The sequence below is a fragment of the Moschus berezovskii genome, chromosome 1 (genome assembly GCF_049115385.1).
Source record: "Moschus berezovskii isolate FMDL1 chromosome 1, NW_MosBer_1.0, whole genome shotgun sequence".
NCBI classification, from domain to species: Eukaryota; Metazoa; Chordata; class Mammalia; order Artiodactyla; family Moschidae; genus Moschus; species Moschus berezovskii.
This window is the reverse complement of record NC_142460.1, coordinates 140202005-140228623: the sequence shown is the minus strand read 5'-3', so window position 1 is coordinate 140228623 and position 26619 is coordinate 140202005. Positions and strand designations below refer to the sequence as shown.

Genomic DNA, 26619 nt, shown 5'->3' with positions numbered 1-26619 from the left:
ACTTATCCCAATAACAAAGATAAAAGTTTTTATCTATATAAATATATGTACAAATAGATATTGACCATATACCTATGCGTATATGAAATTGTAAGCAAAAACATATTCATACTGACTTATAAGTATTGCTGTCATAATTGAGTTTGCCGTTTTTAGAGGCAATTTGATATACATTTATAGACTTTTGAAATGTTTGTTCTGGGTGAATACCTTTGAAGCATTTTCTCTGATAGCTTCTCATCACAGATGTAATTTGACAGCCACAATCAGAAATCCTAAATAATCATCAGTGGTAAAATTTCAGATTTGGACCCTCAGACCAGTGTGAGCAAATGCGTTACTGTATTAACCAGTTATAGTTCTCAAACCCAAAGTAACTTACTGAGGGTGGAGAGAGTCTGTGTTACTCAGCATTATTACTGCCAAGCATAGGAATCTCCTTTTCCATTCTCACGCCCCTTTCACACATGCTGAAGTTATTTCATGGAAAAGCTGTTTCCTTACCTGTATGTAGTTTTGCATCTGTGAGTCAAGCAACAACCATTTCAGACTGTCTCAGTGGACGCTCCAAGTTGAGACTGTTACACACAGAGTTCTTGCTCGTCTTCAGGAACAGATGAAAATCAGGAACTTGATAGAAACCACGAGATAGTAGGTTGACTGTCATTCTGCTGAGCTGGTTGGTCAGAACTCACTTAAGGTTGGCAAATGGAAATACGGCGGAAGAGAGAGGTGTTTGGGTCTCTGTGGTGTTGGACTGGCCTCCACGTTAGTTCCTTTCTTTCAGTGATCCCAAAAAAGGCATGGTGCCTTTTTTTTTTTTCTTCTTGAAATTTTCTACTACTTTTTTTTCCCCCCAGCATTGCCACGTCATCTGTCAAATGAATAGCCAGGCAGCAACCTAGGTGCTTTTTGTTTTTTTGTACTTTGCTATTGCCAAATTCAACATGTGGTAGGAGGTGGAGGGCTGCTTGTGGTGCTGACCGCTGAGGTGGAGAAGACCAGGCTCTATCCGCCGCACCCTCCTAAGAGGAAACTGTTGTGGGGGAGGAAGAACTTCTCTCTGCCTTTCTAGGTTCCTCTGGCTGGTCTAAGAATTAAACTGACATGAGACTGATTAACAGGAGAAAAACAAAAATTTAATAGCCTGTATATGTGTGAGAGACCAGGAAAACTGAGTAACTCACGAAAATGGCAGAAGTCACCACCTCATACACCATCTTCAGCTGAAGACAAAAGATGTTAGGGCTAGTGGTTTGGGAATTCAAGAGGGAGGAAGGAAATTCACAGAAAGATGAAAGAGAGCAAGTGTTTGCTGAACAAATGTTTGCTCTGCTATAGAGAGACAATGGGACACAGAGAGGCGTTTTAACAAACAAATTGTGCTAGGTCCCTCTGCGCAACTAGTTCCTATTATACTGTGCGTAGTGGTAGCGCCCTTCAGGGAAGAGAGCCTCTATCTAAATTCTTTCAGACAGTTGGGGGAAGGTCAGAGGTTCCTGAGTCTTTGGGGCCTGGCTTGTTTTCAGCTCAAAATAATTGACAGATCAAAGAGACACATTTGGGGTTGGCAGATTTTGCTCCCCTTTCCTTCAGCAGCAGCCACACAGTGTAAACAGCTGTTCACCAACAGGTGGTGACTGGGGCTCCCCGGAAATGTGAAACTAGCGTTTGAGTAAAGAAGCATTTTGGCATCCAGGAACCCATCTGTTAGATAAGAGGTGCTGCTGTTGTCAGTTTTTTTTCCACATTAATTTTTCCACATTTGAACATTACTGACAAATAGATCAGAAGTAGGACTTCAGTAATCTCATCATGCGTTAATCTTTTGCTCAATGTGTGATGCTAATATTACTGTTTTGAAAGCAAGAGGCAGGGCCCTCTTTGTATTTTTGGCTCCTTTCAGGCCTTATAATATCACTTGTAATGTCCCAAGGAGGGCTCCAGAGTCTTTCCCACTGAAAAACAGTGTGCAGTTAACAGGCGGAAGTACTCCGAATTTGGCTGTAAATTCCTCATCAAAGTGTGTGATTCAGAAACAGATACGAAAGAAACTATGCCCTGGTAAGCTCTTTTAAATTTTTATTTTATGTTTGAGTGTAGTTAATAAACAATGCTGTGTTAGTTTCAGGTATACAGCAAAGTGATTCAGTTATACCTATACATGTATCTATTCTTTTTCAAATGCTTTTCCCATTTAGGTTATTACAGAATATTGAGCAGAATGAAGACTGTTTGTTAGGCTGCTGCAATGCAGGTGTGTTCACTCAGGTGCCCAAACTGTGGACTCATAGTTTAATGTGTCAAATTCAGTTGGACCTAAAAACATAAGAAATGTTTGCAGTTATAGTAGTCACTAGTACTTATTTATATACTTATGATATGCCCCATGCTGTTTTAGATACTTTATATGTACCTACTGTGTAGTAGGCAGTATTCCACGCCCTGGGGATGACATAGTGACTAAATCAGACCCAAGTTCCTTTCCTCATGAAGTGCGTTTACTTATTTTGAGTCTTATGTACAGACTCAGTATTAACTGTGGTGTGCTTAGTCACTCAGTTGTGTCCAACTCTTTGCAACCCCATGGATTGTAGCCTGCCAGGCTCCTCTGTCCATGGGGATTCTCCAGGCAAGAATACTGGAGTGGGTAGCCATTCCCTTCTCTATGGGATCTTCCTGACCCAGGAATCGAACCTGGGTCTCCTGCGTTGCAGGTGGCAGTAGGCACTATTGATCCTTAATAATCTCAGCAGAGGCCCGGAGGGACCCAGCACTGGTTTGGGAAAGCTTCTCATTTGACTCTGCCTGGGGGCACCCATTCCTCATCCTTCCCCAGGACCTATATAGAGCCCTCACTGCTGCTTTGACCACTGGGGCTGAGAGCACTCCTGTGCCTGCAGAGGCTTGCTAGCTTCAGCTGTAAGCAGATCTGATAGGCAAACACAAGTAAGTACAAATGGATATAAGGATGATTACCAGGGCTCATGGCAGAGTCCTTCCGAGGTAAACATCATGCTGATTAAATGGACAATCTGGCAATAACAGTCTCTTAACTGTGGCTCTCAAGGCTTCCTTGGTTTATTGCAGGAGGCTCTGTTTATTCTGACGATCTCCGAAACACCCACTAATTGTCCCCTTGTGCTCTTATGCTTCTTGCCTCCTCCATAGGGCGCTCCACATTTGTATGGAGCATGACTGTGATGGAAATTTACTTGATCTGCTCGTTTTCCTCTTAGTACCAGGAGTTGCAGAGCCCAAGGCCAAAGGGATAGCCCTACGGGTGGTCCCCTGATAGCAGGTAGTCCAGACAAGTGTGAGACCCTCAGATATCCAGGAATTGTGAAGTGTAGTGCTCATGGCCCACCCAAGTGGGCAGCTGCTTCTCAACTAGACCTTGTCAGCATCCCTCATTGCCTCCTCTGTGGATAGGTCAGTGTTGTCAGAACCTTGAATGGTGATTGTATGCATCATTTTAAACACCTGTTGTGTGTATGTGTTTTAACTAATGGGAATCTCACAACAGCTCCATGAGCTGGGTTGGTTCCACCTCTTTCTTAATAGATGCGAAACCAAGGCACAGAGATGTTCCACAGAGCCTCTCCTGAAGCCCGTGCTCCTCTTAACTGCACCATTATGTCTACATGTTGTCATCTAAGTCAGATGTTTCTGTAGGCCTGATGTCTTGTGGGCTGAAACAGACCTTGACTGTGCCTGGCTTGTGGAAGGCTGGTCTGTGACCTCTGCTGTGTAGAGAGTTGTCTAGGCAGGAAGCCAGGGGATTCAGAACAGTGCTCACCAGCAAGGACTAGATCAAAACACAGGTACACAACATCCCAGACATTTAACGGAGGAGGACTCTCTTTGTATCAGATGCTTTTGCGCAGAGTTTACATGGGAGCCATTTGAGGGCCAGCTATTTCTATTTTTACAGACGAGAGAAGAGAGCTTGGGAGGATTTAACCAAGTTGTTCAAGCGAGGAGGTAGCTGGACAGGACTTTGCAGCTCCTTCTCCGGTTCATCAGCTCTTTTCTACATCCACATGAACAGTGAACACTGATTCATTAATTCACCAAGCATCAGACTGTCCTTGTTGGGCACACAGGAAGAGTGTATTTTCTCATTATGAAATCTGGTTGTATGCCCATGTAACATTTTAGTCCAAGGTAGAGATGGCTCAGATGGTAAAGAATCTGCTTGCAATGCAGGAGCCAGGTTCTATCCCTGGGTTGGAAAGGTATCTTGGAGAAGAGCACCCACTCCAGTATTCTTGCTTGGAGAACCCCATGGACAGAGGAGCCTGGCGGGCTGTAGTCCATGGGGTCACAAAGAATTGGATATGACTGAGCAACTAACACTTTCACAGAAAGATGGCAGCATTTAAGTGGTGCAGGCGATGATGATTCTAGATGCCAAGAGTGGTAAAGTTAGTGGTTAAAGGCTGTACTTGCCTTGGAATTAGGGAAGATGAAAACTAAGTATCCAGGAAAAACTTGGTGAATTAATCTGGTTATCTTGTCTTCTCAAGATTACATATCTCAAGAGAGAGTGTCTGTGCTAGTAGAACTTTTGGCTGTAGGAGCTTATTGCCAATGGGGCAAGGGCTCGTCTTCGTTTATTTATTTATTTATTTTAGAATATTTATCTGTTTGCCTGCATTGTGTCTTAGTTGCGGCATGTGGGATCTAGTTCCTTGCCCAGGGATTGAACTCGGGGCCTCCTGGATTGAGAACTCAGAGTCTTAGCCACTGGACCGCCAGGGAAGTCCCTTGTGGTTTCTCAATAAATGTTTGAGAGACTTTTAGGAAAAACCTGAAGCTGCCACCTGTTTTCCCCTGTTTCTGGGTTGCCCTCCTTGCCCTCCACTCGGGAACTCTGAAGCAGTTCTGACTCTTTTAGGTCATTGTTCATATACTCGACTAGCCATCAGTACCACCTGGGGAGCTTTATATGTGGATTCTAAGACCCTACTTCAGTAAACCAGTCACAATCCATGTGTTTGGCTCAGGACTTTTACTTTCAAAAGCGTCTGGGTAAGTCAGAAATCTGGCCTGGGGGTGAGCATCCTGGTCTTGCTGTTTTGAAGCCTCTGATCTCACAACACTTGGAGGAACTTTTATCCTCTGGCCAGATGTCTTGCTTCTTGCTTTGTTCAGCTGCCTCCAGCCACCTGGCCCTTATCAGTTACTGTTGTAGCTTTGGACACTATGTAGACTTGTGCCCGAGAGCAGAAATTGTGATGATCGGAGGACTAGGAGGGTGGTATTAGTGAGAGGAGAGAATCGTAGAGAGACCTAGACAGAGAGAATAGAGCTAGAGCATACAGAGATCAGGTAAAACCCAAAGAGGAAAAGCAAGAATATCATCGGGGGCTCATGTAGCAAAAACAGTGATGTCTGATTTCTGGGCCCTTAAGTTTCTATTTCAGCCTGTCTTCTCTTAACACTCCTTTTCTGCACTGGATGTCAGTGAATGATATAAATCTATTCTTACACTATCATTACTCCTTTGTAGAAGAAAAGTTTTAGGAGTGGCTGCTGCTGCTGTGTCACTTCAGTCGTGTCCGACTCTGTGTGACCCCATAGACAGAAGCCCACCAGGGTCCCCTGTCCCTGGGATTCTCCAGGCAAGAACACTGGAGTGGGTTGCCAGAGTCTTCCTTTATTTATGCATCTCACATTGTGTGTCAATCAGAATTTGAAAACTGGCCTCAGGTATCCCAGAGTGTAGAGCTTGTGGAAACCTGGGCATATTTGTGACTTAGAGGTATTGCAATGCAGGATGTCAAGTCCACCCTGCATTACCATTTTGTATTTCCTTGAGATTCTTGCTGGTCATTTTGTGGATATGCTTAAATGTGATGATTAGCTTGTAAACATTTTTCCCTATTAGAATTGGAAATAATGTATCTTATTATTGTTTGCAAAAATATTTTATCCCGACAAACTATTGATCATATTTTGTGTAGTTAAAAGATAGTATTTCGTTATGATGATTAACAACACAAATAACTTGGCTTTATTCAACACTGGACACCAGTTACAATATAAAATAAGTAAAATAATAAATGATGATGGAACTAGTAATAATATAATGGATAGAGGACATATTTCCATCTTCCAGGATTCTAAAAAAGAAGGATAAAAAGATAACATAATCCATGTTCTGTTCCGGTTTTGTCTCTGATTTTTTTTTTTTTTTTATGCTTTGTTTTATGCTGAGTAGTTCTATGTTCCCTCAACTTATTCCCGTTTCACTCTGTGGAACTCTTAAGATTAAAATACCATGGGACTTCATCCCCATTAATCTCAAAACCCTCCACATACCCCCAGTATGATTGCCACCCCAGCCCACCCCCCATGCTCACACGCACTCACACATTTCCTTTCCCTAGCATCATTTCCAGGTTGGACTCTGCCTCATCAGTACTAAGACTGGTTATATATAAACATCCCTTGTGTATTTGTCCTTCAAATAGAGTGAGTCTAATACATGGAATCCTCCAATGTGTGTTATTGTTTCCAGTGAGTTTCCATCCAGCCTGTCAACAACTGCCGTAAAAGTCAGTTTACTTATTTCTATAAATGTCTTAGTTTGTTCCTTGCCCCCAAATCGTTTTTTGAAGTAAGTACAAAAACAACTTTATTGTTATGACCTTATCCCCAAATTTTTCCCCATTGGCTTTGTTGGACAGTTAGCTATACCAGAACATTTTGCTATTTCTCACTTGCTGTCTTGGTTCACGTTAGCGCTATATAATTATGTTTTTTATTTCTCCCTATGACTTTGTAGTATTCCATAATTTATGTAGTCATTATATGAAGATTTTCAATGAACCTATTTTAACTGCAGGAGCTATTTACTGGGTTGTATCATTTTAAAAAAAGTTAAAAAGGCTTTTCTGGCAAGTGTGTGTGTGTGTGTTGGGGGGAGTCATGGTTGCAACAGGATTCTACCAGACATTGAGAAATACACTGGGTTAAGAATACAGAGAATTTTAGTACAAGGCCCATTAGAAACACTATAGGAAACTATAGAGAAATTAAAAGGAAATGAGTTTAGGGAGTTCCCTGGCGGTCTAGTGGTTAGGACTTGGTGTTTTCATTGTTGGGACCAGGTTCAATTCTTGATCATGGAACTAAGATCCTGTAAGCCTCATGATGTGGCCAAAAAAGGGGAAGTGAGTTAGAAAGTTGCCATCTTAAAGGATCTGTGAAGGAGCTGGTATCTCAAGTGGTTCTTGCTAGATGTCTCTTTGATGTCTAGACTGAGTCTAGAAAGTCCTTCAGGATAAAGAAATGGTGTGTCCAAAGGCACCAACCAGGGAAGGGAAGTCAGCAGAAGTGGGTGGGATAGAGTGTGAGCATTTTGATCATCATGCTGAGGTGTTCATAATTCATGATACCGTGACATTTTTGAGCTTTTTGGTAAAAATAATTGAAGATGTGCTTTAAAAACTAATCTGGTAGAAAAAGATGGAATGCAGACATGGCTTTTTGTGTTTCCTTCTGTGAAAGCATTAAATCTTGCCAAAGTCAGTGCATTGATTTAGGGTAGTGGAAGAGGGTGGCAGGATTTATGTCTTTAAGACATAATACCCACTATTTTGTAAAACAATGCTTCCTTTTTTTTTGTAAAGACTCTTGAAATGAGCAACAGGCAGAGGAATTCATTGGCAGTCGTGTGCTCCCCTTGATGCGAAAGTTGTAATTGGAGACACAAATGTCTGTTACAATATCTCCCCCTACTGGAAGATTGGCAGAAGTGACAGTTTATAAAAAGAACTGATGTGAGCAATATTTACATGTTTTGTGGACTAACAAAAACCTCACTTTGAAATAGGCACTAATATTGAGTCATGAGTTGAATGCCTAGTCTGTTAGATGACTTACTCAAAAAAATTTTCTTTGTTGCTAATAATAGATATAATCTTAAGAATCAGAAGGAATGAATTTCAGTCTGTGATATTAGCAGAGAGTCAAAACTGGAAACAGTTTTTGTCTGTCACAAAAATAAAATCTCAGTGCATATAGTTTTTTGAGTCAAAATTGAGAACAATTTTTATTTGTCACAAAAATAAAGTCTCAGTGCATATGGTTTTTTGAGAAGATGGCCATGAAGCAGAAGAAGGTATTTTCTTTTATCCCTCCGAGCCTCCGAAATAACATCCTTTCTCATTATTTCATTCTGTCCCCATTTGCTCTTAAGACTTACCTGTCACTAACTCTGGGCATGTCTCTGCTATCTTGGCATTGTTCATATTCTTCCTATGTCGCCTTTTTTTTTATATATATCCATCCCAGCCAGAATGGGCAATGGCAATCTTTGTTGGCCTATTTTGGTCTCCCCAATGCCCACTCTTGTAGCAGGCACTCAGAAATGTTTGTTGAGCAAATGTGTATTATCCAAATGGCAGAGAGGCAGGAAATGTCCCCCAACTGTTGTATCTGGTCCTGTGGGTAAAGATTAATGAGATGGACTTCCTGGGCTTCCCAGGTGGCTCATTGGTAAAGAACCCACCTGCAATGCAGGGGATGCAAGAATGGTGGGTTCAATCCCTGAGTCGCGAAGATCCCCTGGAGAAGGAAATGGCAACCCACTCCAGTGTTCTTGCCTGGGAAATTGCATGGACAGAGGAGCCTGGCGGGCTGCAGTCCATGGGGGTCGCAGAGAGTCTGACATGACTGAGTGAGCACAGCACAAGATGAGTCCCTTGGAGTAGCAGTCTCCAACCTTTTCGGCACCAGGGACCGGTTTTGTGAAAGAAAATTTTCCCATGGACTGGGAATCGGGGGTGGTTTTGGGATGATTCAGTCCCATGACGTTTATTGCACACTTTATTTCTATTACTATTACATCAGCTCCAGCTCTGATCCACCAGACACTAGATCCCAGAGGTTGGGGACTCCTGCTAGAGGATAGTACACTGCTTTATAAAACAATTTATTTGCTTAGCATTCTGCTCAGCTTTTTAGTAAATCATTTGAACAAGTTAGGAAAAAGAGTCTTCGGAAGCCACTGAGAGAAGCTTCAGTCAGAATGAGACTTAACGAATGTAGAGAGTAAACACTTCATTTTGATTATGTTGAGGAAAATAATAAAGAACCTGTAATAGGAATGGAAAAGGGTTTTATTTGAGCCAAACTGAGGAATAAAGCCTGGGGCACAGCCTCTCAGATAACTCTGAGGAATTGCTCCAAAGAAACATGGTTTTCAGTACAGTTTGATGTCTTGTCAGAACAAAGAACATAAAATAAGCCAGGGATGCATCCTTCAAGGTTTCAAAAAAAAAGAAAAAAAATCAGCACATACACAGCGAATCAGTATAGACTTGGCACCTGGGAAGAGAGTCTTATCATCAACAGAACACCAGCATTGGTGTCCCAGGAAGAGAGGCATTTACTCTTCTTTATTTAGATGGACATTCTTTATTTCTGGTCAGCGTGCTCTTTCTTTAATAAATCAAACAGATGTCCAGTGTATGTCTGATAGGCCACCAGCAGGCTGTTCTGCTAGCACAAGACTCGAGTCAACTCATATATAAGCCAGAAGACTTTCCCATGCCCCATGTGTGAACATTTATCAGCTAGATAAATTTTCCCAGAGTTGTTTCGATAGACAGATGTTGCCTGTTCAGCTGTGTGATGTGTGGGAGGAGCAGGCGCTCGCAAGTTTAGGGGAAGGTTTTGTGGTGGGGAGACTTCAGGGAACTTGTCTGAGGTTAAACTGAATGCAGGGTTGTTGTTGTTTTTTTTTTCCTGTTTATTTTTTTACCCAACGAGTAAGCCATACCTGAAATTGGTAGACTCAGTCTTCTTCTCTGTCTAGCAAGCTGCTATTAGCTAAGCACACTTATATATACCTCTGGTTTGTGTGAGTGTTGTGTGGTCATCTTTGGCAGTTTCATTGGTGGTGTGACTGAGAAATTTTCTGCGGTTTTAGGCCATTAATGTTGTAGAGGGCTACATATCTGTTTAGTTAACGTTCAGAGCACAGCAGTGAATTGTGGGCTGTTTTTCACAGACCAGTTGGCGTCATTAGAATGAAGACTCAATGGGGCCAAGTTTCTGTGTCTGTTACTTGAATGAGCCATTCAGGGAGCAGCTGTGTGTGTTGCCCTTGTCTGATTCCCAGGGAGAGCACAGATGGGTTGAATGAGGATGTGTGGTTCCACTTGTGTGACTTCATCACGACCAGAAGGCTCATTGGGTTCCCATGTTCTGTTTCTTCCGGAGCCTGGCAGACTTCTTGTAGGGGGCGATTATCTAACCCTAGTTGTATAATAGTTCCCTACACCAGTACCCTTAGTGGCCCAATATCCTGACCACTTTGTTATCCAACCAGTTTGTTTAGTTGTCTCTGCAGAGGCCTGTGCCTTGGAAGGGTGAATGCTGCAGCCTCCTTTTCTAAAATCCTGTTGAAGTCACACCAGTCATAAATTTTGTACTTAGTTGTTAACAGTATGACAGATTCGTGATGGTTTTGCTGCAGAGGAGAGAGACAATTTAAATTAAAATTTAGATTATGTATGCTTGCCAAGGCAAAAGTACTAAATTTGGTGAGCAGGATTCTTTCTTGTGGTATTAAACAAAGACATTCGCAGTGAGCACTGACCTAGAAACCATTATCCACACTCCCAGGAAACCTCTATTAGACATTTTTGTTGAATAGTTGTGAATCCAGCATCCAGGGGTTCACAGTTTGTGCTAGTAAACTGGACAGAAGAGATTTCACAGTGGGGCTTCAAGTTGATGAAATGGCTGTGTGTGTTGATCTCTTTATCCTTGTCCTAAACTGCTTGTTTAACTGGGTAACACAATCCTAACAGGCATGAATTTTCAGATGTGCTGTGAGCACAGGGGCCATATGTCCAGGTTTGTTTACACTGTCTCAGTTTACACCTGTGCCAGCTCAGTAATTGACACTTCCACACTCAAAAGTAGCCAGGTTTTGATGCTCATCTGAATTGTTGTTTAGTGACTAAGTCATGTCTGACTCTTTGCAACCATATGGACTGTAGCCTGACAGGCTCCTCTGTCTAATGGGGGATTTTCCAAACAAAATACTGGAGTGGTTTGCCATTTCCTTCCCCAGGGGATCTTCTTGATCCAGGTCCCCTACATTGTCAGGTGGATTCTTTACTGCTGAGCCACCAAGAAAGCCCCGTCGTCTGAATTATGAGGGAGTAAAATGACCAAATGTGTGTGATTGATGGACTTAATGTTCTCTTAATAGTGAGTATGATCTTTCAGGTTTAGTAAAGGAATTATTGAGGCTTTGCTTAAGAGGGCTGCTTAGCTTCGTTCCCAATCTTATTTGCAGTGGCTTGTGTTTGTATTCCTAGCATTAGGTAATGTAAATCATTTGCAATGCTCTTGGTTGTATCAGTAACACCTTAAGGCATGTGTGTCACTTCATTATTGACCCTGATTGAAAGCAGAGCTTCTGGAGCCAGATGGCCTAAGTCTGGATCCCAGCAATAGCCTTTCTGACCTGTGTGTCCCTGAGAACGTTTCGGTAACGCCATTGTTTCCTTGGAGTTTGTCAAGGGCATAAAGGTGGTTGATATGGGTCAGGAGCTCAGAATGATGCCTGCTTTGCAGGGAGTGCCAATAAAAGTTAGCTATTTTTATTTCATTAGAAAATAATTGTATAGTGTTAAAAGTTCTAGAAAGGAGTATGTGAGGGCCTAGGCCAGAATGGAAAACTTGAGGCTCCTAGCAAAAGTGCTGGCACTTTAAAATCCGGGTGAGGTTGGTTCATTTTCTCCTCTCAGCTGGACACACAGTAGGAGGTGGGGCCAAGGTTTTTTTTTTTTTTTGCTGTGCTCGCAGGTCCTTGCGGGTCCGTGAGCTCACACAGCCGCCTCCAGCCTGAGCTAGACCTGACACTGGGCCATGCGGGGTGGAGGCCTAGCTTGTCCCCCATGTGTGAGGGCAGACTTGCAGTACTGGATGCAGGGCTGCTACTGGGGGGAAGGAAAGAAGAGTCACTGGATGACTCTGAATTTCCATTCAGGTGCCTGGGTGATGGTGATGGTGTTAATCAAATCCAAGGGTACAGAGCCTCCTTGGATACGATAGAGAAAGTTATGCGGTGCTCATTTTTATGGTCCCACACTACCACACAAAGTGAGGTATGCGTGTATAGATAGATTATATTATCATTGTACTAAAAATACGTTGAACTTCCGTAGTGGCTCAGATGGTAAAGAATCTGCCTGCAATGTAAGACAGAGACCTGGGTTCGATCCTTGGGTTGGGGAGATCCCCTGGAGAAGGGACTGGCATCTCACTCCAGTATTCCTGCCTGGAGAATCCCTTGGACAAAGAAACCTGGCAGGCTACAGTCCACGGGGATCGAAAAGAGTTGGACATAACTGATGACTAACACTACTGCTTGTGCTCATTTGTGCTCAGACTCTGAGTCGTGTCCGACTCTTTGTGACCCTGTGTACCATAGCCTGCCAGGCTCCTCTGTCCATGCAATTCTCCAGGCAAGAATACTGGAGTGGGTTGCCATTTTCTCCTCCAGGGGATCTTCCTGACCCAGAGATCGAACCCATGTCTCTTATTTCTTCTGCATTAGCAGGCAGGTTCTTTACCACTGGTGCCAACTGGGAAGCCCTAATGCTCCTACTACTAAAAATATGTTGAAGCATATCTCTCAGAAAGAGTGCATTGGTTCAGTGGAGTTGAGAAGTTCTGATCTAGGTGATTCCAAATTTACATCACATATATGTTTGGCCCAGTGTTCATCTCCTTACATATTCATTTTTTCCATTGTGTTTAATGTTGGCATTTCTCTAGCTGCATAAAATAGCACATAAAAATCTAAAGATACAGTTGATAATGGCATTTTGAAGAAACACAGAATTTATTTTTGGTAATTGACAGATGGCTTCACTGTTACTGAAGGTATTTTGTTGCGGGATAGTACTAACAATCTTAAGAATGCGAAGTGATTTTTAAGGTGTATTTTTGTGTGTACTCAATCGCTTCATTTGTGTCCAACTGTTTGTGACCCCATGGACTGTGGCCCTCCAGGCTCCTCTGTCCATGGGATTCTCCAGGTGAGAACTCTGAAGTGAGTTGCCAGTTCCTTCTTTAGCAGATCTTCCTGACCCAGAGATTAAACCTGAGTCTCTTATGTCTCCTATATTGGCAGGCGGGTTCTTTACCACTGGCTCCACCTGGAAGCTATCGTAGGTTAGGGAGCTGAGTTATCTTTGGTATACTAAGTCTCTTAACCCTAGTTTTAAGTACTGCATGTTTATATCTATGTGCAGGTAAACGTGTCTAGAGTGTTGTTGGAAAGTCTTGCTTGTAACATTTAAACCTAGACTTAGAAGCTTTGGCCAATCTGGTCGCCTATTCTAGATTCTTGTTGATAAGCTAGGATGATCTAATCTGATGTGTGGCTTGTTTCTGAGAGTTGCTGCAATCAACAGATTTCTCTGGCATTATTCAAAGAGAAGCTGGCCACTTTATTAAGAATGCTTGCCTAGGAAGGTATTTGAAAGAAAGGAATTTCTGATTTAATTCCGTATCTTGAGTTTCCAAATGAGGCAAGGAAAGGCTGCTGCTGCTGCTGCTGCTAAGTCACGTCAGTCGTGTCCGACTCTGTGTGACCCCATAGACGGAAGCCCACCAGGATCCGCCGTCCCTGGGATTCTCCAGGCAAGAACACTGGAGTGGGTTGCCATTTCCTTCTCCAATGTGTGAAAGTGAAAAGTGAAAGTGAAGTCGCTCAGTCGTGTCCGACCCATAGCGACCCCACGGACTGTAGCCCACCAGGCTCCTCCATCCATGGGATTTTCTAGGCAAGAGTACTGGAGTGGCTTGCCATTGCCTTCTCCGAAGGAAAGGCTAGGTAGTCTAATAGCCACATTACACCATTTTCTTAAATCATTTTAGATGATTTTTTTTATCTCATTATTGTAGCTTATAAGAAAAATTTAAGAATATTCAAAATAAAAGTTACCATTTGAATCTCATACATTTCTTGATAAGTTAAACATTTTAACACTGACAATCTTAGTCCAATTCTAATAAATGATTTTTGAAATAGTAAATTATATTTAAATAATTTTTTTTGTATGTCAAAAGGCGTAGTCAGTATTCTGGTTTCCTTATGAAATCTATGCATATTTCACCCTTTTTAGGTTTTTTTTTTTTAAGACACATGTGTAACTTACATGGAGAAGGAAATGGCAACTCACTGCTGTATTCTTACCTGGGAAATCCCGTGGACAGAGGACTGACGGGATTACAGTCCATGGGGTCGCAAAAGAGGCAGACAAGACTTAGCAATTAAACAACAACATAATTTCTTTTAGGTCTTATTTTTTGTCAAACATTTTCATCTTATATTTCTCTAGGCAGCTCTAGGACTGTTGTGCCCTCCCCCGTGCAGCGGCACCCTCCCCCCCCCCCGCCCACACACACTGCTGCTTGTTAGCACTAAAGATGTCTGACTCAGGGACTGAAGGAAGACTGGAGGGAAGGCCTAGGCCTCGGTCATGTGTAGTCACAAGCAGTAAATAGGACTGGAGTCGTTTTCAGTTGTTTCATGAGTTTTACCACTAGGTGGTGATAGAGGGCTGGGGTGAGGCGCATAGCTAATTCAGCATCTACCAGATGTTTATGTTTAAATTTGAAAACGTTTGATCTTAATGCTTTTATAATTCACTTAGACATATCCAAAGATTATTGTAAATATCGTATTAGCCATGATGTTTTTTTTAAACATAGCATGTGCCTAGTATTTATTGATTTGATAAGCTGTTTTCATGTGGTGGTCTGTTTGAGAGAGAATCTCTATTTATGAGATTTAAGTGATCCTCAAGCTTTATTTTGCCCTTGTTTTTTTACTTTATTTTTTTCTTGTATATCACATTTCTCCACAGTGATAATAAAATTTATGTTTGAGATTGTACTGTGTATCCATAATTTTGGCTTAGGTATTTAGTCTGAACTTAAGCATTTTCCAAGTTATCATTCCTTTGAAACTTTAATTGAGAAATAAAATACTGATATACTATTTGGAAACAAGAATAAAATGGTATGAGGTATAATGAATATAACAGAGTAATATGCACACCAAAAGATTTTCTGCAAGGTTAGTTTCTCTGCATGAATAATAGAAAAATTTCTCCTTGAAATTATCTGACTATATTTCTCACTTGCATAAAATAAAAATAGCTAAGTTAAACTTGCTGCCTTAAGTGGGTCCTAAAATACTGAATATAATCCAAAAGTTCCATGTAAGAAATTTTAGATTTCAAATTTAAAATTATTTCCAAATTATCCAATTAATTAAAAGCTAATCAAATAGAATTTTTGCTTTCTTCAATGTTAGTGCAGCAGTTTATATTAACTTATGACACCAACACAATATTCTGTTATTCCTGTGGATATTATGTTAGTCATGTGACTGATTAATTCTTGGTTGTGACCACAGTGTGAGTATTGGTGTAAAATACAAGCAGGATGATCTTGATGCTTTTGTAATATGACTTTAAGAAAATGGGGATAATACTTTCAAATTTTTTTCCTAAGTCATTGTTTTAGGCTAGCCCATTGATTTAATACTGTAATTTCAGAGAATAAAACCACTATATTAAATACCCATTAACTCTACAGCAGTACAATTTTAGAAACATTAAAATGGGATCAAAATATTTTAAGGACCTCTTAGAATTGAGGCCTGAATTTTAGAGAGTTAAATGCAGTGTCAGAACTGTACATGGAACAACAGACTGGTTCCAAATAGGAAAAGGAGTGCGTCAAGGCTGTATATTGTCACCTTGCTTATTTAACTTATATGCAGAGTACATCATGAGGAACGCTGGGCTGGAAGAAGCACAAGCTGGAATCAAGATTGCTGGGAGAAATATCAATAATCTCAGATATGCAGATGACACTACCCTTATGGCAGAAAGTGAAGAGGAACTCAAAAGCCTCTTGATGAAAGTGAAAGAGGAGAGTGAAAAGGTTGGCTTGAAGCTCAGCATTCAGAAAACTAAGATCATGGCATCTGGTCCCATCACTTCATGGGAAATAGATGGAAAAACAGTGGGAACAGTGTCAGACTTTATTTTTTTGGGCTCCAAAATCACTGCAGATGCTGATTGCAGCCATGAAATTAAAAGACGCTTGCTCCTTGGAAGGAAAGTTATGACCAACCTTGATAATATATTAAAAAGCAGAGACATTACTTTGCCAACCAAGGTCCGTCTAGTCAAGGCTATGGTTTTTCCCATGGTCATGTATGGATGTGAGAGTTGGACTGTGAAGAAGGCTGATCGCCGAAGAATTGATGCTTTTGAACTGTGGTGCTGGAGAAGACTCTTGAGAGTCCCTTGTACTGCAAGGAGATCCAACCAGTCCATTCTAAGGGAGATCAATCCTGGATGTTCATTGGAGGGACTGATGCTGAAGCTGAAACTGCAGTACTTTGGCCACCTCATGTGATGAGTTGACTCACTGGAAAAGACTTTGATGCTGGGAAAGGTTGGGGGCGGGAGAAGAAGGGGACGACCGAGAATGAGATGGCTGGATGGCATCACCGACTCTGTGGACATGGGTTTGAGTGAGCTCCGGGAGTTGGTGATGGACAGGGAGGCCTGGCGTGCTGTGATTCATGGGGTCGCAGAGAGTCGGACACGACTGAGCGACTGAACTGAACTGAGATGCAGTGTGGGGTTAGCTTTGCTAAGTTTCAGAACACCAAGTGGAATCATTTGATGAAGATGATAGGTTCTTAGTTTTTAGGCATGTTCTAAGGTGACCATGCCTTTAACAGAACAGACACACACACACACACAAAGACTGTTTGTGAGCTGTGAGGTAGAGACAAGTACAGGAAGGAGAGTCTAGGACACGCTGTACTGAGGGTTTTCCCAGCTGCAGCATTGCTTCTCCTCTTTACATAGGGCAGCTGTAACTCAGCCTGGGTGTTATGAGGAGAATGGAGAAAGGAATTAGCCTTTCAAACTGTCTTCTTAAATACCTAGTGTAAAGCATTGCTGTCTTATTTAACCTAGCTAGAGAACAAAACGAGCAGCAGGTGGTGGTAGCTAGGCACAGTCCGAGAGAGATGTGTATTAGTTCTAATTCGTGTACTGTAGATCCTCTAGAATTTAAGGAATTGGAATCTTGATGGAGAAATAGATATTCTGATAAAGGTCCTTAGTTCTTTTAACCTCTTTGCTTCCATCCCTTCTGTTAAACCTGACTCGCCTATTAGACCCCTTTTCTGTTCTTGAACCTAACCTTGGTAGTCACTGTTAGGCTGAGTTATTCTTGGGCCCTGCTTCCTTCTTTTTTGCTCACTTTAGTTTTTCGGAATTTTGCAGATCGTTTGTATGAGTCTAAATAAAATGAAGACTTGCACTGTGTTATACATGAACATCTGCTTTGTCTTCGTTAACCATGATGATACCTTTTTATCAGCAAACATGCCTTCACTTCTAGTCTTTTAATACTTCCCTGGCTCCTTGTCCCATGTTGCTGCTGCTGCTGCTGCTGCGTCACTTCAGTCGTGTCCGACTCTGTGTGACCCCATAGACAGAAGCCCACCAGGGTCCCCCGTCCCCGGGATTCTCCAGGCAAGAACACTGGAGTGGGTTGCCATTTCCTTCTCCAATGTGTGAAAGTGAAAAGAGAAAGTGAAGTCGCTCAGTCGTGTCCGACCCCTAGCGACCCCACGGACTGCAGCCAACGAGGCTCCTCCATCCATGGGATTTTCTAGGCAAGAGTACTGGAGTGGCTCGCCATTGCCTTCTCCCTGTCCCATGTTAGGAACCTAGAAAATGGTCAGGAAGCTGAAGGCTTTGAAAAAGCATGAAGGTTCAAAAGTTTATATTGAAGGAGAAATTATTCTAAGATTTTAAGTTACCCTTAATCTTTTTGACTTGATGTATTGAGCTCTGCAACTGAAGGTTTAAAACGAATGATATTCCTATTAGAGATGGGATATAATTTAAAACTATAGTTTTTATAAAATAGTATTAAATGGCTTTTAAATAAACTATATGTACTTGACTATTAATGAAGCCTTCATCTTCTGTTCTCTGCCCCTAGCACGTAAGGATTCAAATGCAGCATAGGGGTATAATAATGCAGTGTAAGTTCAGTGTTTTATCAAAATCTGCTTGTCTTAATATTCAGTCATACTTTTTTCTTCTCTGAAATAACCTAAGTTTAAAATCAGTTAAGTGACTTGTCTTTCAAGTGTATTGCTTAAAAAAATACAGTTGAACCTCCTTGCCTACTCCTGTACTGTGCAAATTTTTCTAATGTGCACAAAACATAAACATAGGCAAGGGACTATGGCAAATGTTGTGGACAGGTCATAGATACAATGACAGAGAAACCTGGCAATCCTTGTTTACTCAGTTACATCTGCAACAAATGAGCTGTGTTGAAAACAGCATTTTCTTTCCCAAATCTTAAGGATCACGGTTGAACAGAGTTCTCTCTACTTCCTGTCCTCTCAAAAGTGGCTTCAGAGGATCAGCACTTCCTGGAAGATGACTACAGTGTGCTGGCATAGCTGTGGACTTTGCTGCCCCTGAAATCTGCTCCTTAAACTTTGAGTCATGATCCCCGCTGCTCAGCCATATGCCATCTCATCAGTTACACTTTTTTCATTATGCCTTTATGTTTTCCTCAGTTCCGAATTATACCCCAAATTCATAACATTTCAGTTCTCTTTTCATCCACATTTTGATGGGCTCAAGCAAGGATAATGAAAATACACATTTATTTACACTTTGTACATACTGACAAACAAGAGTGGGCCTGGTGACCTTGAATTCCTACACATCAGTATAATCATAGTATATGCGGACCTCGGATCTTCTAACACTCTGTAGTGATCGGATGCTTTCGCTCCTTGTTCTGATGTTTGATTTTTTGAATAGCCTTCTTGAAAATGAACGACACATGAAAAAGTAAATGATCGGGTCCAGGCACACGTTGCACGCAGACAAGAAAAGTGTCATTTCTTTGCAGTAATACAGGATTTTGTGTGCCGACTCATCTAAAAGTCTGTCCAAGTGACTGAAAGTAAAGGGAATCCTACACAAGTGATAGGGTAGAAAACAGGTAAAGAACACAGCCACGACCACTCTAATGCTCTGGTTATGTTTTCGCTTTCGGCTTGACTGACTTATGAATTGCCTGCTGGATTTGTGAATGTACCTGGAAATGGCTATGTAACACCCGATCAATATCACCAGCACAACCACGAACAAGCAGCTGTTGACGTAAGTGATGGCATTATGCCATTTCACTCCCAAAGGACTCTTAAGTTTTGTGCACTCATGAATATTTTCCCTAGTTGGTTGGACATTGGTTAGAATGATGTTTGGCAAGGACAGGACAGCCATGAGCACCCAAACACAAACAGATAAAACCTTTGTAAAGGTTATGCTATACATGCGCGAGTCACCAAATGGCTTTACCACCTTTAGGTAGCGATCAATGCTTATCAGCCCAAGAAACACAATGGAAGTATACATGTTGGCGTAAAATAAAACCGAAGAGTATCTGCAGAGGATAAACTTGAAGTACCAAGGTCCAAGTCCTGCATCATGGACTATTCGAAATGGAAATGTCAGTGTCATTATGAGGTCGGCAACCACTATGTTTTTGAGATAAAATATGAAGCTGGTTTTATTCCTAATGTGAAAGAAGATCCATACTGCTAGACCATTCAGCAAGATGCTTGCCACGAATATAACGAGGTAAAGCCCAGGCAAGACGATAGTGTCGAATTCGTTGTGAACGGTGGTGTTCTTTCCAGGTCCGTCACTTGTGTTACTTGGGGTGTGATTCCCTGGGCCATGCAACTCATTATCTGTAGGAGAAGTGGTGAGAGGTCACTTCATGTTTTGCACGCATGCCCTACTCATGCCAGGCTTCCTTACAGGCTGAACTACTGATGTTTCAGGCTAGTTAAAAAGCGTCTTTAGTAATTTAAAGTCTATTTAGTGCACTGTTAATGTTCTGAGTGGCTAAAGAATTTGGTGGCCTCACACAACAAGGTCCTACTCTGTAGTACAGAGAGCAACCCTCAGTATCCTGTAATAAACATATGGAAAAGAATATTAAAAAGAATATTTTGTTTTGCTGTACACCAGAATCACTTTGCTGAATACAAGCAACTAATACAACATTGTGAATCAGCTGTAGTTCAATAAAGAAACAAACACACAAAACGTTAAAAAATATTCATGACCTCACCCCTGAATCCCACTTCCCCCACCAAGTCCTTTGAGTAAAATGTGAAATTCTGGTTGGTTGTGCTAATCATTTGAATGAAAATAAATATACCAGTGAAAATGATTTTGATTCTGTTTTCAATTCAGTTTTGATTAATTACAAATTGAATAAATTGGGGAGCAGCAAATTAAAATTTCATACAACAGAAGGATAGCATGTGCAGTCTTTGGCAGGCTCTTTGAAATATCTTTTTCTCTGTCTCAGTTTTAAGCTATTTGAAATGCGAAAGAATAAAACTAGTAGGTCATTTTGAATTATTATTTGGGGGGTAATACTTAAGAAACTTTAGGGAGCATTGTTAGGAAGAAAGACAAAAAGGGACAATTGTCATTAGTATTTAAATTTATTATCAAGGAGGGCAATTTTTAAAACTAATTGCAGCCTGGTACCTATTTCTATTTATAAGCTAGATTATACCTATTACGCTAAGAATATGAAAAATTTAAACCTTTCGCTAGTTTGGAATCTTGAGTTCATGAGCCTTCCCATTGTATCACACAATCAGTGAAACAGTTTATGAACACTGGATTTGCGTGACAGCCATGAGAAGGGGCCTCTCAGATCCCCGGCTGCAGGGAAAGTAATTGACGGGCAGCTCTAGCTCAGTGCTCTGAACCCAGGGCTGCTTTCCTGCTGATGCCACGCTTCTGTGGATCACTCCTAGCCAGTAACTGAGCACAGTAGGAACATTAAGACAAGCCTGCTCCTGGGACAGTAGGGGTTCCTCTGATGATGACTTTGGCTGGAGTACTTTTCATCAGTCTGGTCAAAACTTTCTTCCAACTACACAGAAATATGAATCTTCCTATTTGCTCCCTGCTCCCTTCTCTCCTCCACAGGGGTTGAACCTTCATAGCTGTCTGCAGTCCCTCTGGACATTCCCCCTATAAATCTCGAGCCATATGGTTACTTTTATCTGCTGCTTTTTTTTTTTGAAAACTGAAACTGTTTACAAGTGAACTTTTGGGTTGTGACTTTACAAGAAAAGTCATTTCTGAATTTTCATGTCTCACTAATAACATTTACTATAATGACAATTATGCTTTGGAATGATTTTGTTTTAGGGTTAACAGTATGATTTTAGCCCTCAGTTCCCTACATGACAGGCAGCATAGTAGGTACTTTGTTTTCCTTCTTTGAAGAAGTGAACCAAGGACGAGAGTTTTAATGATTTTTAATCCAAAAACAGGTTCTTAAATTGCTTCCTGAAATTTTAAGTGTATAGGCTCTTCCCAAGTAACCTTGTCCTATTTTTAATTCTTTCCCTTTTATTCTCTGCTAGAAGTGTTTTTAAAAACTGGTTTCCCTGGCTTATATATCCTTAAACAGGCTGGTAATTTATACCTGGACTAGCCTGTTATGATGAGACCCACAGTATTTATAAGTTTAAAATGCCTGATTCAGCTGCCATCTGTATCATGGTTGCCAGTTTCAAATATCATCTTGAACAGTATCGTTCAAGCTGATTTTCACTTAATGAAGTGTCTCGGTCTTGGCTGCTTCTGTACCACCAGATGCATATCAGCGTCCATAACCTTAGAAGCTTCTTAAGATACGCAGTTTTACCTGGGTTAAGGTACGTGCTTGAATTAATTTCTTCAATTAAACTATTAGCAGTCCCTTTTATCTAACCCAGAATAGACACCTAAAGGAAGTATGGAGAGGACAAATAATTTTTAATCAGGATGAGTGGTCCAACTGAGGGACCTCACTCGAAAAGGGGCAGCTTCACCATCTTCTGAAACACTGGCTATATCTTGTAACAATGATTTTCAAAGCCATGGTAAGTGCAAATAGAATGGTTCACTGGCCACAGATACATACTGTGTGTTTAGTTTCTCAGTCCTATGCAACTCTTTAGAGTGTAGCCCACCAGGCTCCTCAGTCCATGGGATTCTCTAGGCAGGAATACTGGAGTGGGTTACCATTCCCTTCTGCAGGGGATCTTCCTGACCTAGGGATTGAACCGGAGTCTCCTGTGTCGCAGGCAGATTCTTTACCTGCTGAGCCATCGGGGAAGCCCAGCGTACATAGTAGGCATGGAGTATTTCAACCCTTAGTGTTAATCCCTGGATCTGCTATGCGTATCCTTTGTGGGATAGAAGGACCCCTACTTCTCTGGGTTGATTAGGAATTTTGTGTCCATTATATACTTTAAAGTTTTAATTGTATCAACAAGCACTCTTATTAAATAATGATTTACTTAAGTAAATCATTATTTAAGTTAGTCTTAAATCAGAATGTCAGAGATAGTCCTGATGTATACTCTGAGTCATAAATAATACCGGGTCCAACTGACCTCTTTTCACAGTGATGATTGAACTGTTTTGTAGCTTTGAGAGTGTCTGTCACCTCACAGTATTTGCATCCTTAGTTTATGTATGAGATTAACATTTTGGAATACAGAACTTCTTACTTCAGTGGAATAGGCTTGGGCTTGGTTATTACTTCATTTGCAAATTTCACATTTATGATGCAGCTTAAACAAACTAGTAGTTAAAACCTGTTTGGGTTATTCTATGAAACAGTATGGTAGTAGAGGGAACAGTCATCTGTGGGCTGCTCTGGAAGGCTCAAAACTGAATATAGAAGAGTTTTTTGTGATACTTGATTTTTTTTTTTTTTTTTTTTTAAGAATTAAGACTATAGCATATTCTTTCCTGCCAGCTACCTCCCATCATTTCTTCTCTTCTGTATCATTGCCCCCAGTTTTCCTAATGCCTGCGGTTGTGCCCAGAAGCAGTTCTCTGCAGTGTTCCTGCTCAGGAACAATGTCCATTTAAAGTGAGTAGCTTTCTTTACCCAGGTGGTTTTATCATGTCATTCTTTGCTGTCAGTAAAGAACTTGGCTGAGTTAGGAAACATTTTTAATGACAGGTATAATAGTGATTCAATTAATAAAAATTGGAAGCTTTTTTTACAGCATAAAGGGTATTTTCTCACATTTCACACACTCCTTGTTTCCTTGGATGTTATTCCCTGTGTTATTTAGTGCAGAGCTTGATTATAGAGGGAGAGTTATGGTCAAATTTCCTGTTTTATTTTCCCCCCTGCACTCCCGCCTCCAACTCCTTTTAAATTAAGTTAGCAAAGGCAATGACCTAATACCTAACACTAGTACCAAAGTAAATCATCATTTTGTGCCAGTGTGTGTTTGAGGGTGGGGCTTCCCAGGTTCAGTTGTGGTAAAGAATTCCCTTGCTAATGCAGGAGACGCAGATCGATCCCTGGATTAGGAAGATCACCTGGCGAAGGAAATGGCAACCCATTTCAGTGTTTTTGCCTGGGAAATCCCATGGACAGAGGAGCCTGGCAGGCTGCACTCCATAGGGTCGCAAAGAGTTGGACACAACTGAGCATGCATGCAAATGTGTGAGTGGTATTGTGGTATGTGTGCTGGGGCTGTCGTTGCCTGTGTTTGTGTATAAGGGGGATTGTGTGTATACTGTGTGTGCTGAAGAAATGCATGGATTTTCTAGTCAGATACCTCATTAGTCCCATGTGGCTCCTGTATTGGACAGTGGAGATCAAAGGGCATTGCAGTCCTGTTCGTTAATGTTTTTTCAGATTAAGTTTTATTGGAGTGTGGTTGCTTTACAATGTTGTGCTAGTTTCCACTGTATAGCAAACTGAACCAGCCATATATATATATATATCCTCCCTATTGGACTTCCTTTCCATTCAGGTCACCACAGAGCATTAAGTAGAGTTCCCTGTTCTATTTAGTATGTTCTCATTAGTTATCCATTTTATCCATAGCATCAATAGTGTATGTTTGTGAATCCCAATCTCCCAGTTCCTTCCCATCCCCTTCCCGCTTGGTATCCATGTATTTGTTCCCAGTGTCTGTGTGACTATTTCTGCTTTGCAGATAAGGTCATCTGTACCATTTAGAAAGTCCTCTTTGACAATGCTGGTTCAGTCACTTCTTGGCTTTGTGAAATGGAATAAATAGTCATTTTGCTGGGTCTTCTGAGAGTTAAAAATGCTCTGCATACATTTCAAGCACAGTATCTAGTACTTAGTAGGTGGTCTGTCTCAACGTCAGGGCATAATTTTGATTTGTGTCATGAATAGCAGTCACATTCGAATGAAATGTGATGAAGACTCTGGTTCCTTTTGCTTTTGGGGACGCTGCACTGTTGCTCCTGGGGGCGCGTCACACTTTGGTACTGAATGTGAAAGCATCAACAATATGTCACTGCTCTGCCTGCCAGGTGGGAATGAAATACCAAAGTCGTGCAGATGACCGGGTGCCACTGACCTGGTACAGCGGCGCTGCACAATCATGTTCTAGTTATCCGGTAGTGCAGGTAGATGTTGTCTTTGGTCTAGACTGTTCCATCTGGCAAATAATATATACTTTAGTTTCAGTGTGAAAGATTTCCCCAATTGTTCGTTTAATCTTCCTGTCCTTTTAGAGGTCATCTCTAGATGAAACAGCTTAAGACAAAGTGATGGCAAGTTAGAGTTCTCTTGGCAATGCCATCCTGCATGTTTGCTGTTTTACATTTAATGAAGGCAAGGATAAATGCAAGTTTATTTTGTTAATTGATTTGCCAGCCACCAAAACCCCTAAATTGACACATGGTGTAAATAACTGTTATTGATCAAGTAAGATTTTCTTTGCATTTTCCCCTACAGCTTACCTGGTAATTTTGCAAGTGTCAAGTTGAGCCCCATTCTTTAGTTGTGAGGGACTGAAAGCAAAAATCTGTGTCAGGAAACACTTGGGGACAATTCAGTTAAGGGGTCAGCATAGGTTATTCCTGGTTTGATTTCTAGGGGAAAAAAGAGAAAACAGTTGAGCAGGAATTTGAATACACAGTACTTTGATTTTCACTTAAAAAAAAAAGCCCCTTGATTCAGAAAAGGCCTATTCTTTTGTTATGAACAGCAGTGCCATGTAAGACTTGTCTATTTTTGTGTTCTCTTTCAACCTGCCAGGGAGCATGGGACATTTCTGCGTATGCCTTCTCCATCTGAATGCTGCTGTGTGGCCCCGGGAAAGCTACTTAACATCTCTGTGACTCAGTGTTCTCCTCTCTGACATGCGAGTGGAAATAATCATACAACAGAATTGTGACAAGAATTATGTGACATAGTCCATAAGAACCTGGGTCCAAGAGTGTTCTCAAGACATGTTAGCCTGTGTCTGGCCATATTGCTTCTACTTCGTTCTACCCGACCCCATCAACCTGAAGCTCAGTACATGTATTTAAATGCATCTCTGATGACTCTTAAATGCAATCGGAGATTGTTAAAAGTTAAAAGATCTCGGACCGATATAAGTAAGAGTTTTATAAACTCAACTACCTTCAGTACCCGGTCTTATAATCTCTGGGCTTCTAGTTCTGGCTTTACACTAACCAGCTGAGTGACTTCATCATGTCACTTAACCTTTTTCGAACTGGACTGAAGGCTCTAAAAAAAAATCCCCAGCGGAACTCAGGTTTACGTAGGCTTCTATGTTTTCCTCAAACATAGGTTCCCATTCAGAATTTAATACTGCTTGAATCTTTATCTTGAAGTCCCTGTATTTCTCTGTGATAACTGTTTCCATCCAACCTCAAAGTCTGGCTAGGAGTAAATAATTAAATTGGCTTTGAGTCTCTAGTTTTTTGAAGTTTTGGCTAAAACCTCAAAGCTTTCTGAGCTTCAGATTCCTCACAGTCTTTTTTCTCACCATTACCCGAGATCGTCTGTGCACGAGATGCGTGTTAAACTGTGACAGTGCCCCCCACTTCTCCTTTGGCAGCCTGCTCCGTGTCTAGTCCCTGTTTTCTGACTTCCTTCAGGTGTTCATCAAAGAGAGAAGAGATCCTGGGAACTGTTTTGGAAAGTGTGCTGCCAAAGTCAGATGTCTTTTGGGAAGGATTCACTCTAGGGGAAGTCACACTGTTTCTCATGAAATGAAACCGTGTGAGACCTTCATGCCCCCTCAGCAATACTGCTTATAAATACCACAAAGCTGCAGAGAGACCCCAAGTAACCTCACCTCCTCCAAGTCCCAAGCAATCTACTGGTTGCGTAAGCAGTTATGTCTGCTGGTCAGCAGGCTCAGAGTACTTTCAAAGCAAAGCATATTTAAGAATTGGGCAGCCTGGAGAGGCATGTATTTCTTTCTCTGTTATTTTGCCCTTCTCTTCTGGTCCCTCGTGGCACGTGACATCTGGATGCTGGATTTGGTAGGAGATGGAAAAAGTGGTGTCCAAATGTTCAATGATTTCCTCCCCACTACCAGTCATCTCTTGAGAGTTTAGATGCCCTGTCCATGCCTCACCTTGAATCATCAGGGTATATGGCACATAGTGAGTAGTCAAAAAG

The 26619-nt window shown here is 41.4% G+C and overlaps 3 protein-coding genes across 6 annotated transcripts in view; 1 reads left to right on the top strand and 2 right to left on the bottom strand.

Moving 5' to 3' along the window:
* P2RY14 (purinergic receptor P2Y14) overlaps window positions 1-691 on the bottom strand; it is a 65929-nt gene extending 65238 nt beyond the window's left edge. For both annotated transcript variants that reach the window (XM_088839825.1, XM_055411646.2), the window contains exon 1: window positions 505-691. The gene's annotated coding sequence lies outside the window, so the exon portion shown is untranslated. The remainder of the gene's footprint in view (window positions 1-504) is intronic.
* The window catches only part of MED12L (mediator complex subunit 12L), a 378565-nt gene that overhangs the window by 212033 nt on the left and 139913 nt on the right, over window positions 1-26619 (top strand). The window lies entirely within an intron of this gene.
* The window catches only part of GPR87 (G protein-coupled receptor 87), a 44923-nt gene continuing 37056 nt past the window's right edge, over window positions 18753-26619 (bottom strand). For all 3 annotated transcript variants that reach the window (XM_088839797.1, XM_055411593.2, XM_055411601.2), the window contains 2 exons: window positions 24942-25073; window positions 18753-19867 (listed from right to left, as the gene is read on the bottom strand). In XM_088839797.1, coding sequence (XP_088695923.1) covers window positions 18825-19867; window positions 24942-24975 — 1077 coding nt within the window. In that variant the 5' untranslated portion in view covers window positions 24976-25073 and the 3' untranslated portion in view covers window positions 18753-18824. The remainder of the gene's footprint in view (window positions 19868-24941; window positions 25074-26619) is intronic.